This window comes from Chenopodium album, chromosome 18 (assembly GCF_948465745.1).
Source record: "Chenopodium album chromosome 18, dcCheAlbu1.1, whole genome shotgun sequence".
Lineage (NCBI taxonomy): Eukaryota > Viridiplantae > Streptophyta > Magnoliopsida > Caryophyllales > Amaranthaceae > Chenopodium > Chenopodium album.
Genome location: NC_137851.1, coordinates 40349516 through 40367581, shown reverse-complemented (window position 1 = coordinate 40367581; position 18066 = coordinate 40349516). Strand labels below are relative to the sequence as shown.

Here is an 18066-nt window from a genome sequence, read left to right as displayed (position 1 = left end):
AATGTTGACAATTAAGACCATTACAAGTACTTCAATGCTCTAAACAATTAGGTGTAGGGAATTAGATACACATTCCACCTAACAATGTTCAAAAGGATTAGGGGGGTGTTTTGAAATACAACCCTCTTAACAATGTTCAAAAGAATTAGGGGAGGGGATTAGATATACATCCTTCTTCACTGTCAGTTGCACAGTTGTTAAACTCCTCCAAAATAATAAACCTCATCAAGGGGCAAGGTCTAAATAATGACTGCCCTAGAAATGCTCCAAAAAATTACTGTCCCCTACTTTTCATCTATCCTTTAACATCCAAAAAATTACACATATTGTAGTTTATACCCAAACCAGATCATGTTGGGTGAGAAGATCATCATCATCAAGTCCAACAACACCTCCATCATCAACATCCATTCCGAGAACACCTCCATCATCATCTGCACACATCACAAAACCATCGGAGTCTTCTTCCACTGTGCTAGTGAAGTGCCCAACTGAACCATTTTCAGTCAGCATCTCAATGCCACCAGCTGACAAGCGAGGCACTTCATCAGAGTTCGCCTGTACATAATAAAACCATTAGTAATTGAAATTATAAACAATAAGTTAAACCTGAACTTCTTATTGTTACAAGTTTCCAAAGGGTGTAGTGCTTTATTTTTGTTGGACTTGCTCCTCTTTGGAGTTCGCTTTTTAGGCCTCTCTACACATGACCGATGCCTGCAACTTGGAGTTATATGAGGCTTTTTGCGAGAAACGGAGTCATTGACTAACAAATCTGTAGATGGCGAACCAATCTCAAAACAGGACGAAGAAACATTCAAAGTGCACTGATTCTCTTTATCTTTGACAGTCCCTTTTCCCTTTGTGTTCATAGACTTTGGAGTTTTCTTGTAGAGGAAGCAGGAGATTTTTTTATTAATTTGGGTGGAGTTTTCTTTGTTAGTGTGACTCCAAATAAGCCTGTTGCGTTGACTATGGCATCCACATTGATGTCCAACTGACGAAGTGTGTCGATAAATATAGGGACACAATTAGCCACTACAGATGCCTTAACGCATACGGGCTCAAAAGCTACCATCATTTCATCAAACCTTTTCGCCTCTACCGTCTTCAAAGGATCATTATAAGTAACCTTTACCCTAGTGTGCTTACTGAAAACATCCTTACACCAGCGACGTAAGACAAACATTTCAGGGACGGAAGTTACCTTATGCATGTCCAAAACCTTGATTTTATCAAGTGAACAATCATTAGTTTTAAGTCTAACAGCATATGAATTAGGCATATGTAATTTAAATAACAAGCATGATGACCAATACAAAAAATGATAAGCACATACATAAGAATACCTTAATGATATGACGGCATACAATGCCATGAGTTTCAAAATGCTTGCAGCTGCAGAAAGCTTCACTGTTTTTTGCATGTATTGTAACATGATATATCCTCGTATATTGATTCGGGAATTCTTTTCGATTTTCCTTGCACAAGACCCACACTCTGTCCTCAATAGTGTGGGTAATAGTGTCAGCATCAGAATCGAATACCTTTTGCAAAGGGGTCAAGTACAGCACCCTATTGCATTCTTCTTGGACCTCCAAAAACTTTGAATCTGTGTATATTTTTCTGAAAAACCATTTGGCCATAAAACCAGTGAGAAGTGGTCGACAAAACTGCCAATTAGCAGCATCAGCTTGTTGCTCATCATTTGCTCTTGATTCCATTACTATTATGTACTTCGACCCAAACTCGTACAACCGTGTATGCTTGTCGAGGAAGCCATCAAAGAAAGAGTTAATGCTCTCAACACGGTGAGTAGTCTTCATTGCTGCCGAAAATATGTATCTCATGTAGGCCGGAATCCACATTTTCCTCTCGGCGTACAAACCTATTGAAGACAGGTGAGCAAATACACAAACCTAATTACGCTCAATTGAGACCTTGTAACACAATGGACAGTAATTGACAAAATTGCGATAAAATCTATGAATATTAACATGATAAGCATCCAAACCAAAATCAAACACCAAAGAATTGTACAAAGTTATTATTATAAAGATTATTTCTATATAATTACAAAATTCATGATTTAATACACAATTTTTTTTCAAACTCAGATAACTACCAAATGTAACAACAGCCATGAATTCATATAATAAACTAACCTATGTCACTAAAAATAGAAGACATTTATATATAAGACTGGTAAAACATTAAACATACTAACCTGCCAGCAACAGATCATCCTCGAGCTTATATTTTGTAATGACAACAGCCCACTCCTCAAACTCATCGGCAGTGAGGCTGTCATAAATGACATTGTGAAGTTCCACCTTAAACAATTCATAAGTCTCATACTTACCAAGTTTCTGGCTGAACTTGGTAAGTATGTGTCATAAGCACCAGCGGTGACGTGTTGGAGGCATAACATTGCTGAGAGCTTTCCTCATTGCAGCATCTTGGTCAGTTAATATAGCTAAGGGTTTCTTGTTAGACATACACGCTAACCAAGTTCTGAATAACCACTCAAATGTTTCGGTATTCTCATGGGAAAGAAAGGCACATCCTAGCAGAATAGATTGTCCATGGTGGTTAACACCGACAAAGTTTTGCAAAAGGCAAGTCGTACTTGTTTGTTAAGTATGTAGAGCCAAACACAATCACGTCCCCAAACTCCTCATAGGCAGCCCTACTTCTTGCGTCAACCCACATAACATCGGACAATTGATTGAATTTGTCTAGAAGTTCTGATTATCAGCACTCATGGTGTTGAAGTAATCAAACAACGCATTCCAGCCACAATTCTTCATCTTCTCACTTCTTTCCCGGGAGATAATATTCCTCAAATCTTTCTTGGTAAAGGTCACATTTTCAACCTCATTCCTCTCACTGGCTAGTGAGTTGAAGACTTGGGTGACCTTAGACCCAGCAGCAACATCAGTGAAGAGCTTTCTCCTCACAACAGCATTGATGTCGTGCTGTCTATACATAGCAATGTACCGATACTTTCGAGGTGTAGGGACATGATTCTTGTGTTGTAATTCCAACCCCTTGACTACCCCGTCACCAGATTTGTTTTTGCAGCAGTATATATACACAAGGCAGTCACATTTCTTTGACTTACGCCTCGAAGGCCCTTCTCGTTCAGCAACCACCCTTTTCCCATTAATGCAACGCCTATAAGTAGTGCTTCCATAACATTCACATACTTCCACATGTACCCTCTTAGCTGATTAGACGCAACATCTTTCTTCTGGGTGTAAGAAACAGATGCACGAAGAATCCCAAAACCTTGTTGCCTTCCATAATTCTTGAAATAAGCATCAACATCTCCCTAACTAGCAAATTTCATTCCCACAAAGGGCGGAGGAACAACCCCATTAGAAAGGATGGCATCATAGCACCTCATACTCTGTGTTCCATCACAATAGGTTGAATCTGGTACCTCTTTGTTGCCTTGGGGCGTAACCTCACAGTCAGAGTCCAAGTGAACAACATCATCGTGGTCAAAAATCCCACCACTCGTACTACCACCCCCCATTATCCTAAAAACAGATGTACATGAATTTTTTATAAGCACATAGAAAGTTTTATGATATTCTATTTGGATAAGTAGGAGTACCTAATATCAAATGTGATTGAAATAACAAGCACATTCAATTCAAGCATGTTTTGTGTAATGAAATAACAAGTATGTTGACCACAATTCAAAATTCAAACAATATATAAGCACATTGATACTTTTATGCGTTGTTCTCCCTTTTAGCTTAAATTGACAAAATAAACTTTCTACGTTGTATGACATCAACATTATATTATTGTTGGTATGTGTAGGTTTGTTTACTGTAAAATTCTTGTAACAATGGCAAAGAGCAAGGACAAGAATGCTACTCATTCCTCATTAGCTAAAGTTAGTGACATATGTATATATTATAATCCCAAAACAAATAAGCTAATAGCTAGTGACAAATAAGCTACTAACACACAACTAATACAAATAAGTTGTAAGCCAAACCCAAACACATACAAGTAACTAATAACTAGTCACATGAACTATTCCAAAAACGAAACAAATAAGTTTAGATTTTCAAGGTTCAAACTAGAAACAATTGCAATGTCAATTCCAAAACCAAACACAAACAAATAAGTTGCAGATTCTGAAACCCTAGAAATAACACTAAAATTATTAATATGATATGATCTACAAACCCTAGAAATTGAAACCTAGAACTTATTAACATAATATTATCTCAAAACCCTAGAAATTTTATATTAATTAACAACCTTCAATACAACACACAATCAACTTAGTATGTTACTCCTAATTATAAATTTCACATTACGATAAAAATTCCTAACAGAAAGCCTATAAAATAACAAAAACACTAATTAATATTAAAGTATAGTACCTGAAATTGTTGATCTTTGTTGAGTTTAGTAAAGAATTCCCGAAAATCCAATTCAGAAACCTTAGAAATTCAGTTTAATACATTAATAAATTAAATTGAAATCAACAAAAACACTAATTAAATAATAAATACTACTACAAATTAAAGTGTGTTTACTAGATTTTGTTTGCTGTTTTCGAACTTAACTTAGTTGAGTTTCTTCTTCAACGTTCTTTGTTTTTTTTCTTGAAGTTTTTGTTGAAAGATGGAAACTTTAGCTTTCTCTCACTTCCTTTTCTTTCAATTTGAAAAAGCAGTGACCTCAGCATCAATCAGCACCATTTTGGCGGAAAATTTCCCCCCAAAATCATTCCCCGTTCCCGTTTTTGCAACCGAACGGAAGTTTTTTTTTTTTTCTGTTTGCCTTTATTTTTAATTGGAGATATTATTATTATATTGTTGCGCTAGTCCAATTGGACCCTCTCCAATTTCGTCCAAGACTTCCTCGGAATCTCGGTCGTTAGATTAAGCGCGATCAACGATCCTGATGAGTTCCTAATTGGGATCATGTGAGAACAAAGGTGAATAATAGGAATTAGGAACCAATCTCAGCCTTTAATCACGCTACATCCGACGGCTCACACCTCACTCGCATTCATTAATGGCATTTCTGTAATTAAAGTGATTTCCAGTTTCACCTTTTAGAAATGAAACTGGAAATCACTTTGTAAAGTTAAAATATTACAAAAATGTCATTAATGACACAAGAAGTATGTTGACCGTCCGATTAACATGATTTAAGGGCCTAGATTAGTTCCTAGTTCTTATTATAGCCTTGGTTCTCATTATAACTTTGTTTTACATACATATATATATATATATATATATATATATATATATATATATATATATATATATATATATATATATATAAAGAGAGAGAGAGGAAGGCTCATGTGAGAATCCTCCTCTATATAAGAACTCAATCGGTAGAAAATCTCAGGGGGGTGACTAACCTTCCATTGATTTGCAATGTCAGTGTTCAAGTCTTTTATGGTCGGGGTCTCACCGAAATGCAAGGGAGATCCTTCTATCACTCGACCCAGGGCACGTCTTCACTCTCGAAGAAAGAAAGCAAAAAGATCCTGAGTCAAAGACTAAGTCCAAAATTATGAGTGAGAAGGTTCCACTCGTAAAGGCCTTGGAGTCTAAACTAATACTATCACTTCAATTACTTGATCGAATTGGCACAGCTCCTCCATCCAGTCTCAGATCCCATTGCTTTCGATCAGTCGCTCCTTGATAGACTTGTAAAGTGCTTTATCTCGTGAAATCAATAATAGGAATTTCTTAAAGGTAGTTTACTTGCTTACTCAAGAGAGTAAGGTAGTTTTTACTTACTTACTTGTTAGAGTATAGGGGGGCGGCAGTTCCAGCCGTCAGGTTGGATGGAGAAAGATTAGCAATTGGGCTCTGTGGTGAATCCCGTGAGTCAAAGGACTAAGATCAGTCTATTGAGAACCAATCTCAGCCCTTTATTAGTTTTGATCTAACCATCTAAAATAATCCTTTAGTAATGGCATTTCTGTAATTTTGAGGTGTTTATATTTAGAACATAGAAAAAAAAATCTAGAATATAGATAAAAAATTTAGAACATAAGCTGAAAAAATTGAGAACATAAGTAGAAAAAATTTAGAAGATAGCAAAAATTTAGAACATAAGCAAACAAAATTTAGAGCATCAGAAAAATTTAGAACATAAGTTGAAAAAATAATTTATAGCACGGGAAAAAATTTATAACATAAGCTGAAAAAATAATTTAGAACATAGGAAAAAATCTAGAACATACGTTGAAAAAATAATTTAGAACATAGGACCAAATTTAGGACATAAGCTAAAAAAATAAAAAAAAAAATTAGAACATAGAAAAAACTTTAGAACATAAGCAGAAAAAAATTTAGAACATAGGAAAAAGTTTTAAACATAAGCAGAAAAAAAATTAGAACATATATATATATATATATATATATATATATATATATATATATATATATATATATATATATATATATATATATATATATAAGGTGGTCAACAAATTTCCCTAAAAAATAAATAAAATTGTAGTACTTGTTACTTGTTAGGCCTTGTTCACTTCACAATAAACAAATTATATTCAGTAAAAATAATTTCAGTTCAGTAAAAATCAGTAAACTTAAAGTAGAAATATAATAAAACATCAGTAAAACAATTTCAGTTCAGCAAAAATAATTTCAATTCAGTAAAATTAATTTCAATTCAGTAAAAATTATTTAAGTTCGATAAAAATAATTTCAATTTAGTAAAAATAATTTTCAGCACAAATTAGGTGAAGTGAACAGGGCATTAATGATAGAATTTTTTTTTTTTTTTTTGACGGATTGTTAATGATAGAAATTAGAATAACAGAAGGGTAATGCTATATGCAGTCTAAGCATTTAATATACTTCCTTTTTTAGTATTAAGTTATGAATTTATCGACAATTTATGAGTAAATCGATGTAATAAATGTTTATTATTGTCAATTCTTTTCATTTTTAGCTACTTATATACAGCCCTAAGAACTGCATTATTATTATTATTTTTTTTATCTTATTATTCCATAATAAAATGATAGAAATTAGTATAATAGAATCCAAGTAAATTGTTAATGGTAGAAATTAGAATAATAGAATCCTGGTGTAAACCAAAGTGCTGAAAGTTCCCACAGTAGAACAAATAAAGTTTTAACTGTAAGTCTAACAACCACCTTGGATCTCTCCGACCCACCACTTCATTCTCACATTATTTCCAACCCAATTTCTCTCCTCCCTTTCTCTCTCTCCCACCACCACCACCATCTCCTACACTTTGGTGCCAGGTTAGGTTGTTATGTCAATGCCAGCAGCATCCGCAGTGGCCATTGGATCACTATGTTTTCCAATATCAAGGATCAGGCCCTCTTCCTTCCGCCCAAGGATGACGGCCATCCGATCCCCCGGAGTCGACATGGTTAATCATGTCTTGACTAAATTGCAAAAGGAGTGTGCTACACCACTCCCTATTTTGCGCCACGTGGCTGATTCAATGGCTAATGATATGAGAGCTGGACTTGCCGTTGATGGTGGAAGTGATCTCAAGATGATTCTTAGCTATGTTGATGCTCTCCCTACTGGGTATTATTCTTTTTTCTTTTTTCTTTTTTTTTTTTTTTTTTAGAAAATATTTCTATTTTTCCTTACAATTGATCATTGATGTGTGCTTTAATTTTGAGAATTAATGTTTGAATTGAGTTAATGCATTATGAAGAAGACAATTTAAGTTAGCTTAGACTGTAAGTGTGAGTCATGATACTTGTATTTAAAACAGTGTCTATATACCCTGGTGCACGGATTTAAAACAGTGTCTATATACCAGTGTCTATATACCCTGGTGCACGGTACACTCGTTTTAAAACAACAGTTCAATCAACATTAAACGAACGTACCTCACTATCTAAAGTGAACATAAGAACAAAAAACAGTAAACATAGATTTAAAGAATACACTCTTCAATGTGGGAGTTTTCATATGTGTTATTGTCAATTCAAAGCTACTAATTTTTATTTGTCTGTTGTATTAAATTTGAATTTTGGGATTAAGGTTTGTTTTTGGCCCCATGCTTTGGATATTGTGAAAAGGATTGATTTTTATACAAGTATATATCAGCATGCTATACATTCAGCTGAAGTTTCATAGTAGTTGAATGTGATTTTTGGAGTTGCACAATAATAAGATTGTGATATTTTGTGACAATTGTGATGGTGAAAGGAATGAGAAAGGATTGTTCTATGCATTAGACCTTGGTGGAACGAATTTCCGAGTATTGAGAGTTCAATTAGGTGGAATGGATCAACGTGTCATCGCTACTGAGGCCGAGCAAGTCTCAATACCACAGGAATTAATGTCCGGTACCTCTGAGGTTTGTTGAATCAATTAGTAGTATTCTATTAATTATTTCCCTTGCTTAGCACCCTGAGGATGTTTATTAGAGCTTGTCTGCAGGAACTCTTTGATTTCATTGCTTCTGGTTTGGCAAAATTTGCTGAGAAAGAGAGTGGAGAATTCCAACTCTCACAAGGAAGAAATAGAGAACTTGGATTCACTTTTTCTTTTCCAGTAAAACAAACATCTATAGACTCGGGTATTCTAATCAAGTGGACAAAAGGCTTTGCAGTTTCAGGAACGGTTCGTGCTTTCTTAACTCTTTGTTCCTCAAGTTTATTTGGATGCTTTATGTATTATAACTTTGAAATTAATAGGATTGTGTTTGAAATCTGTGTAGGCAGGAAAAGATGTAGTAGCCTGTTTAAACGAAGCTATGAAGAGGCAAGGGCTAGCAATGCAAGTCTCGGCTCTGGTATGTGTCGAATGTTTTTCAAAAACTTTAATACTTTAACAAAACTTTAGGAAATAGCATTCGTTCTAGCCACTGATGGAACAAGTTAGGTTAATGATACAGTTGGAACTTTAGCGGGCGCAAAATACTGGGACAACGATGTCATGGTTGCTGTAATCTTGGGAACGGGAACAAATGCTTGTTATGTGGAGAGGACTGATGCCATTCCAAAGTCGCCTGACAAAAAATCTCAGTCAGGAACAACAGTATGCCAGAATCTCTTTAATCAAAGATTTCTAACCTTATTTTTATTATTGGGATAATGTACTGAAGTTTTTTCATTCTGTCATATCTATATTAGATAATTAACACTGAATGGGGAGCATTTTCAACTGGACTTCCCTTGACTGAATTTGATAGGGGAATGGATGCTGAGAGCATCAATCCTGGTGAACAGGTATCTATATTTTTTTTTCTTTTTTTTTTTTTAATGGTAGGTAAAGAGGAGCTGGCCTAACAGGCCGGAACTTTGCACAACCCATCCCAGGTTAGCAGGGGGTGTGGAGATCCCCACCCCCGAAGTGCCCCAAGTAAGGATTGAGGTTGTACGACACAATCCTGCCCACAAGACCATGTACTAGCATCAGAACATAGGTCTTTTATTCTATTGTTTCTTGTTAACCCATGTATGCTGTTGATACAGATATTTGAGAAAACAATATCAGGCATGTACCTTGGTGAGATTGTGAGGAGAGTGGTATTGAAAATGGCTGAAGCAGAATCTCTGTTTGGCAACAGCATCCCAGAAAAACTGCAAAGCCCTTTTGCACTCAGGTAATGTGACTATTTTTTTAATTTTTTTTGGGTAGTTTTGTGCATTGTGTTAAACCGTTATCATCAGGCAATCAAGCAGTAGTCATTTGGCACTCGTATTAGTTAGTATTCATTTTCATGTATTCTCCATAATCTTGTTATTGAATTCTAAAATTTTGATTGATCCAGACTTCTAGTAGATTCCTTGAAAATTTACACTCCTAGATGGTCCATTTTTATTTTCTAGAATTAGAGTCCCAATAAGCAATTACTTGGTGCTTGGTACTGAAATGCTTATTTAGTACCACACAGGCACACATTCATGTTTTGTTAACATGATATGTGCCTCATCTTGATTGCACTAGAATCATGGCAGGAAGAACTGCCTAATTACCATCTTAATACTGTAATTGGCCCCTGCAGAACCCCGCATATATGCGCTATGCAGCAGGACACATCAAACGACTTGGATGCAGTTGGCTCAATTCTCTTCAATGAGGCAGGGGTAAGTCTTAGCAAAATCAATATGGTTTTAGAATTTAGCCTTTACAGATTAAGGTATCTAGTATTCTGAATTTTTTTTGAGAATGTCATAGCTTAATTTTCTTCTTTGAGATTCACCAGATTGAATCAAATGTAAGAGCAAGGCAAATAGTTCTCGAGGTTTGTGACACAATAGCAAAGAGAGGGGGGCGATTAGCTGGTGCAGGAATTGTGGGGATTCTCCAGAAAATGGAGCACAACATGAAAGGTGTCATTTTTGGGAAGCGAACTGTTGTGGCAATGGATGGAGGCTTGTATGAAAACTACCCTCAATATAGAAGTTATCTTCAGGATGCAGTTACTGAACTTTTAGGACCAGCATTGTCAGAGAAAATAGTAATTGAACACTCAAAGGATGGTTCTGGAATTGGAGCAGCTCTGTTGGCTGCTGCAAACTCTAAGTATAAGCATGATTTCTGATTCAAAAATTTTGCATCTTGATCACCAAGATTCCTAGATGTTTATCCTCACCTCCTTTCTGTTTCTTTCTCAATTCTATTGTAATCTGTAGCAGAGATCCAGATTGAGAGTGCGGCATTTTTTGCACTAGCTTCTTCATGTAATTGTAGTCATTTATAGTGAAACTATTTGTATTTATAAAAGATTTCTGGATTTAGAATGTGACTTTTGATTCTGAAATGCTTAGTTATCTTGAGCAAAAGTGCAAGCTCAAGCACTGGGTGCATTGTTCATTCACTCATCAATCAAGTATCGTATTCGTATATAATATGTCAACTGACAGCAGACAGACATTGCAAATTGTATGCATGTGCACCTGATCGAAGGTATAGAATACCATTCTTAGAGAAGTAACTTAGCAGTGACTCCTAATTTCTGAATTCTGATCTCTCCATGAATTTAACTCACAACATAGCGCACACACAAGGATTAAGCCTTGAATTAGAGTAGTGAAATCTTTCATATATTTACTGTGTGCAGCTTTTTCTTGGTTCAGCAGAGAGCAAAAGATAGTCTGACCGATCATTCCTCACCCCCCCCCCCCCTAAAAACAATACAAGGGGTGGCAATTCGGGTCAGCACATCAGGTTCGGGTCGATTTCAGATTACGGTTAAAAACTATCAAAAATATTGTAAAACTTAATATTACTACAAAATATGAAATTTGGGTCAAATCGGGTTGAATTCGGGTTCGGGTTTCTCTCAATAATTTCGGGTTGGGTCAGGGATTGCCAGCCTTAAATATACAAACCCCCACCCCCTACCCTTCCAAAACAAAAAAATTCTAACACTTCACTTTCCGACCTGCCAGAAGATCATCAGGTAATGGTGCGAATGTCAAGTGTCGTGTGTAGGGCTGATAAAAAAAAATTCTTTGAGAAGGCAAACTAGCTTTACCAATGTGTTCTGCTGTTTCTTTCTAGTATTACCAGTATAAAAATTTAAGTAACGATATCTCAATGGAAAATATGAAATGCAAAACACAGTGCGTTAATTTAGCACAGAAAAGTCTACTATTGCTTAGAAGAACTTCTATAGAATCATGATCTTTGATGAAAAAAATATTTTTACACTTGAATAATGTCAGCTCATGAAAAATCTAAAGTTTTGAACAATTAGCTACTTCACCTTTTACTTTTCCACCAATAACCAAAATTGCAAGTACTGATCACTGCTGATTCAGTATAACATACTGATAGGTAACAGAATGAAGCGTATGCAGTACTCGTCCTCAAAGAGGTCCTACAACATCTGAGAAGAAGCATCACGGCAGGACTAGCATTCGAACTGCCCTTCTAGGTTTTACCACCTTGAAATCTGCTATCCTGCAGCAGCCAGTATGACTTACATATGATCAACTAACATCCAAAATGAAGCTACCTGTTATTTACTATGTTTGTGGTATAGGTCCCACATACAATCTGAAAAAGTGCAAAAGAAAACCCAAACCGTGGCTTCCTGCTTTCATGACGGCTCTAATGCATTTTAACAAACCAAGCTACCCACTAGTTTATATATCCTTAGCTTTGTCTAGCTTTCTAAATGTTATCACCCATAAACAGCTCACAATCCCTGTGAACTCTTAACGTACTTTTATCTAATGCCACCCAGCATCATCCAATTGTTCTTCTGTTAGCTATCCTCTCAACTCAAGAGTCGCTCATTGCAAAGTAGTTGCAATGGCAGCACGCCATCAGAATGAAATCGGCCTCCTTTATCTTCACATATAGAAGGGAGTTGACTGTTTTGAATCTTTACATTGGACATTGGCAAGGATGGACTGAGCCCTAAGTATGGCTGCTGTGGCTGTTGAGGGATTTGAAGATACTTGGAACCAATAGTTTCTAAAGTTGGTCTAGAAGCTGGTAGGTGCGCTTGCATGGGAGTCATAGTGTGTGGATCCCGTGCACTATTTTGCCAATTTGCAATATGGGATGAAAGGAGAGGACTAGGACTGAACTGTGCTGATAGTTGGGCTGTCCAAATCTGCTGCTGCTGTTTAGGATGCGACAGTTGTGTTGATCTTGCTGTGCCCAAAGGAACAGGCCCACAATGATTGCTGTAATATGAAGGTACTTGTATGTGAACCTGTAATATACACATGGTTTCACCAAGAGTTTCAGATAGTAAATCAACATATGGAAGATTACATACTAAACAATACAAGTACAACATAAGACAGACTCAAGTAATCCTAAACACCAAAACCAGTCTCAAACTATTGCCAGCATACAAATATAGAAAGGAAGCGCCATTTATGAATTGAAAAGTTAAAACTCTAAATTTAGAAAAAGCAACCATCAATTAGGATGCAGATCCCTAACAGCCTTTTGGTAAGTACTAATAAATGGTGGTTATGAGTATGAAAAGTACATAGATTTTATGAGAAATCAATGTCCATTCCCATGGTAATGATAGTTCACCCAAAATTATCTCTTTTCCTTCACAAATTTTCATTCTCGTCCATCACCATTTAGAGATAGTATTGGGTGGTGACGGACAAATTTTACTCATGAAGATATTGCTTAGCTCATCAAATTACACTAAATAGTAAAATTCACTCATATTACCACTATTTATAATTTCCTACCAAATGAGCAGCAGATGACACAATGAGCTGTAAATGACAGGCACATAAATGGAACAGAAAGAATGAACAATTTTATTATTGGCAGTACTAAATTCATGAGAACATACAAATTATAGTTTTTCCCTTTTATCTGGAAATAAGTTAATAATTTATACAGGGATATGTATTGGAGGAAAAGCTCATAGCCGGTGCACTTTGTATTAAGGAATTCTGTGTAGCTTCCCCAGGCATTAATCATGTCATTCTATTAAAACTTTAGATTAAAGTAACAGTTAAAATGTAAAACGGTACATGCAAAATGAAAGAGGTAGAGGCCTACAGAGGAAAGACATGAAATTAGAAGATACCTGAGGTGGCATAGATGGTGGTGCAGCTGATACTGCTGCTGCATGTTCCCCGTAACGCATCGGGGGGAAACTATTTTGAGGCATAGAGCAAGGCACGTAGGTATTATGCTGTGCAACTGAGGGTAGTTGAAGTACATGATCTTTAGCATCCATAGTAATACCCAACCTATTTACACTTCCACCTTTGTTTACTTCTGTGCCAGCTCCAGTTGACAGAGACAGGAAACTATAGCTCTGCCAACATCAAAAAATGTATCAGATCAATATAAGATTAACTACAGCAACAACAATGACAAGAACACCATGTACCTCCTCCTTTGAGTTACACTTTCCAGAGAGTGAACGCCCCTGATCTTCAACCTGACACTTTTTGGGGAGTACAGAGACATCATTTGCAGTTTCACAATTCTTGTCAGCAGCAGAGCCAAACATGTGGCCAGCGATAAAAGTTGTACTTAGATCATCCCAGTTGCCAGAAGCATGTCCAGTAGATTGACATTGTGATGGTCTCAGCTGGCTGGTATCTAAAGGATGAGTATCACTTCTTTCTGAGGATTGCAGTACCTGGATCAGGTGGCTAATGTATACATGTGCAACACATCTTCTCCACGTCTTTCTTCCACCATTTATCGAGTAGGGTACCTGGTTTCAACGGGTAAATAGTCAGAAATCTAGAAAATGGCATTGAAGATTTAGCTGTCAAATAGGGGATAATTTGAAATATAAAAGGTCATCTCCAATTCACCTTTCCAGCTGATGGAGTATCTTTGCAGGAAACAATTTTGGATGAGGAAGCTTTATCAGGCCAAGATGGAAATATTGTAGTAGCTGACCTGTAATTTGTAAGAGAAATTTCATTAGACCATTGAAAAGGTCAAATTGTAAATCATTATCATGTCCAAAATCTAAAAGAGAAAGAAGATTACTTTGAAAGAAGTCCATCAACTCCAAGTCCATGTGAAGGTCTTAAAGTCAATGCTGGATAAAGAATCAAAATATTACAGAGTAATACATAATTTAAGATTAAAAAATATAGAGATGAAAATGATAATGGTGGTACCATTAGCTCCACAATTTGATGAGGTAGCATTCTCTCTATCTTGACTAGCAGCTAAGTCTACCGCCTGAAATGCACAATGATCAATTTCATTGAATAACAAAATAGAAAGAAAAAACCAGTCAATCACAATCAATAGGTCAACAAATGAAGCTTACTCCTACATTAATGTGGGATTCTCTCTTAGGAAATTGAAATTTCTCTCCATTGGTCTCATTTAACCTGTATATAGAATAAAAAGGTCTTAAAACCGAAAAACAAGAAAGAAAACACACAAGTATGAATATCTGTGCAAGAACAAACTTTAAGGAGCTTCACAGTCCAATACTCACCTGCTCTCTAGGTTTTGTTCAGTTGAAGAATAAAAGGGGGTAGAATGTGCTATTCGTCTGTCATCACAGGCCCTAAGCAGCGGAGGGATCTGAAAATATGCTGGTGGGACAGAAACCTTCAAATTCGGATTCATCTGTCTTCCTTCAGACAGTTTAGACCAAGCAAGAGGAGTAGATTCATTCACAGTTCTCTTTTTCAAAGAGTCCCTTGGTGGGCCATTTGTGGTTGGTGCAGGATTAGCTGTTTTGGGTTCCTCTGTCAGGACCATTGGATCTAATAAGATGAAAGGTTCTTTACGTCAAATTACAAATAATAACCATGCATAAATCATCCAGAAAATGCAAGATTAGTTACTGGAGGTTATAAAAAAAAAAAACAAAAAAAAAAACCTTCTGATGAAGGCATAGCATCATTGTTTTGTCTCTTCGACAAGCCTGTCATTTTTCCATCAAGACACTCCTCGTCTTTATCATTGGTATGCACGCCATCATGAGGAATCAATCCAGCTAAAGCAAACAATGTCTCTGCCACCTCTTCCTCATCTTTGGAGATTTCCACCGAAACAGTCCCTCCAGAAGAATGATCTGACCAACCATTCTGCTACATAGCAATTAGCAAATGTGCAACATTTAATTATGTCACTTCAACCACTCTCTCCTTCAGTATAAAAATAAGTGTTCATTTACATGATTAGAAACTAACAAGATTAAGGAACAAACCATGCATAGCTTAGGTTTCTTCAGACTATTGTTCGGTCTATTCGCATTTGGCATGGCCACTGAAGCTGATTCACAGCTACGTTTTCGAATTGCTGCCAACCAAAGCAAAATTTTATACACATGAGACAAACCAACTTACCATCTTAAACATAAAATTTATAAACAAAATACGAAGTAATACAATAATCTGTCACGTAGTACTCATATCTTCAGAAAATATATTAAAACCCCAGTTCTTTCTGAAAGAATATTATATTACACATTGCTTCTTTTAACTGAACTAGAAAAAGGGTATACATTGAACATGAAAAATGCAGCTTCCAGCATGTAAAAAAGTGGAAGAACATACAGAATCTGTTTATCAGAAAAAATTTAAAAAGAAAGAAAAAGGATTCATTAAAGCTTTAAAGTACAATTTCAGAATTTTCAGAAATCTTTTTATATTGACCCACCACTTCCCATGTACTGTACACACACAACATTATCTTCCCACAATAAAACCCAAAATTCTTAACTACTCCGTATTGTATAATCATGAAATCCGTGATTTAATCACCAAAAAAACCAGAAAATTCCTTTTATTAATTTTTTTTAAAATAAAAAAACCAAATTTATAGCTCCAAACTATTTTTTTTCTTTTAAAAAAAAGACATTAATTCATTTTCACCTTAAAAAAAACCTGAATTATTCAATAATTATTCTACAAAAATATTACCCCACAAAAAAAAAATAAAAAGACAAAATACCTGAACGAAGCTTCCTTGGAACAGAGGTATTGGAATCACTGAAAATCTGGGAAAAAAAACCCCCAGAAAATATGTAATTTCATATTTCAGAAATGACATTAACTCAAATAAATCATCAAAATCCACAAAACCCAAAAAATCAAAACACCACTAATCATCTTATTTATTACATTATATTAAACAAATCAACAAAACTCAGAAAATTTAATCAACAATTATCGTTTAAAGAAGAAATTGAATCATATCAATCATAAAAAATCTACAAAATCCACAAAATAATATTAAAATTACCTTTCTGGGAAGCTTGAATTTGATAGAACTGACAGTAGTGGAGTGAAGAAGCTGTTCATCTCCACCATCAAAACCCATTTCTCTCTCAACAACACCACTCAATCGTTTCACTTTCTCTCTCCTCAATTTCTCCTTCTCCACGTTACCTTCATAACACCCAGAAAAATTAACCCCAAAAAAAATATTATCCAAAAAAAATGGAGAAACAGAGGCACCAAAAAACAGAGATATAAGAAGATAAAATGAAAGATTTAACCATAATAAAAATCCAAAAAAAAAACAGCAAAATTGTCTATTTCTGCACAAAAATTAAGGAATTGTTTGGTAAAATGAAAATGACAGATAAATTATTTAATAATATTAATTTGTGGGGTACCAGATACAACAGGCAGATGATGATGATGATGAGGCTTCTTCTTGTTGGGGCCAGATTGCCGACTAATTACACGCCTCTCGTCTTCTTCTCCATTTTTCTCCATCTCTTCTTTCTCTCTCCTCTTCTTTCTCTCTCTTAAAATAAACTGAAAATGGGTACTGAAGAAAAGGCGAAAATGGTGGGATTTAATATAATTTTTTTTTTACTTTTTTTTTTTTCCAGTAATAACAAATCCAATCAATTATTCCAAAAAAAATGAAATTTCCAAAAATGTTTTAGCTAGCTGGTGAAATGTATCAATCAATAAATGAATACTAGATTTCTCTCCATATTTCGTAATTTTTATTTTCTCTCTCCTAAAAAGTGGAAATCGTTTCTCGTGTTAAGGAGAATCGGGTTCTTCACGAAATATAGAAATTCAATCAGAAAAACCCAGAAATCATAACTATGTGGGGTAAGAGGAAGAAGAAGCTGAAATGGAGAAAGAGAAAGAAAGTGTGTGAAGAGAGAGAAAGTTGAAACGTTTTTTATTCTCTTGAAAAATGCTGACAGAGGACGTGAAAAGACGTCATTCATAACTAAAATTAGGAAAATCGAAAAGAGAGGATACTTATAATATGGCCCTAGCTCAAACGGTTAGAGACTTAGAGTTTTCATCTTGATTTTAGAGATTTTTGTTTCGATTTTTATCTCTCACTCTTGTAACTCTCTAAACACCAAAAAAAAATATTAATCGGATAATCGGGTTGGATGATTAGGTGGGTATTGGATCTACGAACACGGGTTTTGCTGGTGAAAGATGAGGACGATACAATGGTACATACTAGAGGAGCTGAGGAGGGGTGGGGAAATGCGTGTCTCGTGTAACTGAAACTTTGTAGCCACATCAACAACAATCGTTATTATTACTCTATTTATTGCTACTTGTATTGTTGAAATAGTTTAAGTCCTTTGTCCCTTTTCATTACACCCTTCCACTTGTGTAGAGTCCAGTGCTCCAGTCAAGTC

At 35.5% G+C, this 18066-nt stretch overlaps 3 protein-coding genes across 5 annotated transcripts; 1 reads left to right on the top strand and 2 right to left on the bottom strand.

Annotated features, from left to right (window-relative positions):
* Positions 1 to 333: 333 nt before the first annotated feature.
* Positions 334 to 2498, bottom strand: LOC145592140 (protein FAR1-RELATED SEQUENCE 5-like). The gene is made up of 5 exons (XM_081648600.1): positions 2404 to 2498; positions 2228 to 2304; positions 1350 to 1888; positions 1061 to 1225; positions 334 to 558 (listed from the first exon to the last, which is right to left on the bottom strand). The coding sequence occupies exons 1-5, from the start codon at positions 2496 to 2498 to the stop codon at positions 334 to 336; spliced, it is 1101 nt and encodes a 366-aa protein (XP_081504726.1).
* Positions 2499 to 7141: 4643 nt separating this feature from the next.
* On the top strand, positions 7142 to 10729 carry LOC145590871 (hexokinase-2, chloroplastic-like). The gene is made up of 9 exons (XM_081647261.1): positions 7142 to 7583; positions 8217 to 8367; positions 8451 to 8633; positions 8731 to 8805; positions 8895 to 9050; positions 9146 to 9241; positions 9488 to 9618; positions 10021 to 10102; positions 10222 to 10729. The coding sequence occupies exons 1-9, from the start codon at positions 7300 to 7302 to the stop codon at positions 10558 to 10560; spliced, it is 1497 nt and encodes a 498-aa protein (XP_081503387.1). The 5' UTR covers positions 7142 to 7299; the 3' UTR covers positions 10561 to 10729.
* Positions 10730 to 11619: 890 nt separating this feature from the next.
* Positions 11620 to 17859, bottom strand: LOC145592407 (uncharacterized). Of its 3 annotated transcripts, none has more exons than XM_081648854.1 (13): positions 17059 to 17859; positions 16683 to 16828; positions 16392 to 16437; positions 15646 to 15737; positions 15316 to 15526; positions 14926 to 15199; positions 14752 to 14815; positions 14597 to 14660; positions 14463 to 14514; positions 14282 to 14369; positions 13846 to 14178; positions 13537 to 13770; positions 11620 to 12687 (listed from the first exon to the last, which is right to left on the bottom strand). In XM_081648854.1, the coding sequence occupies exons 1-13, from the start codon at positions 17159 to 17161 to the stop codon at positions 12244 to 12246; spliced, it is 2151 nt and encodes a 716-aa protein (XP_081504980.1). In that variant the 5' UTR covers positions 17162 to 17859; the 3' UTR covers positions 11620 to 12243. The 3 variants fall into 3 exon arrangements, with proteins under 3 accessions (XP_081504980.1, XP_081504982.1, XP_081504981.1); XM_081648856.1 differs by having other exon boundaries at positions 14758 to 14815; XM_081648855.1 differs by having other exon boundaries at positions 15316 to 15523; positions 17059 to 17858.
* Positions 17860 to 18066: the final 207 nt, after the last annotated feature.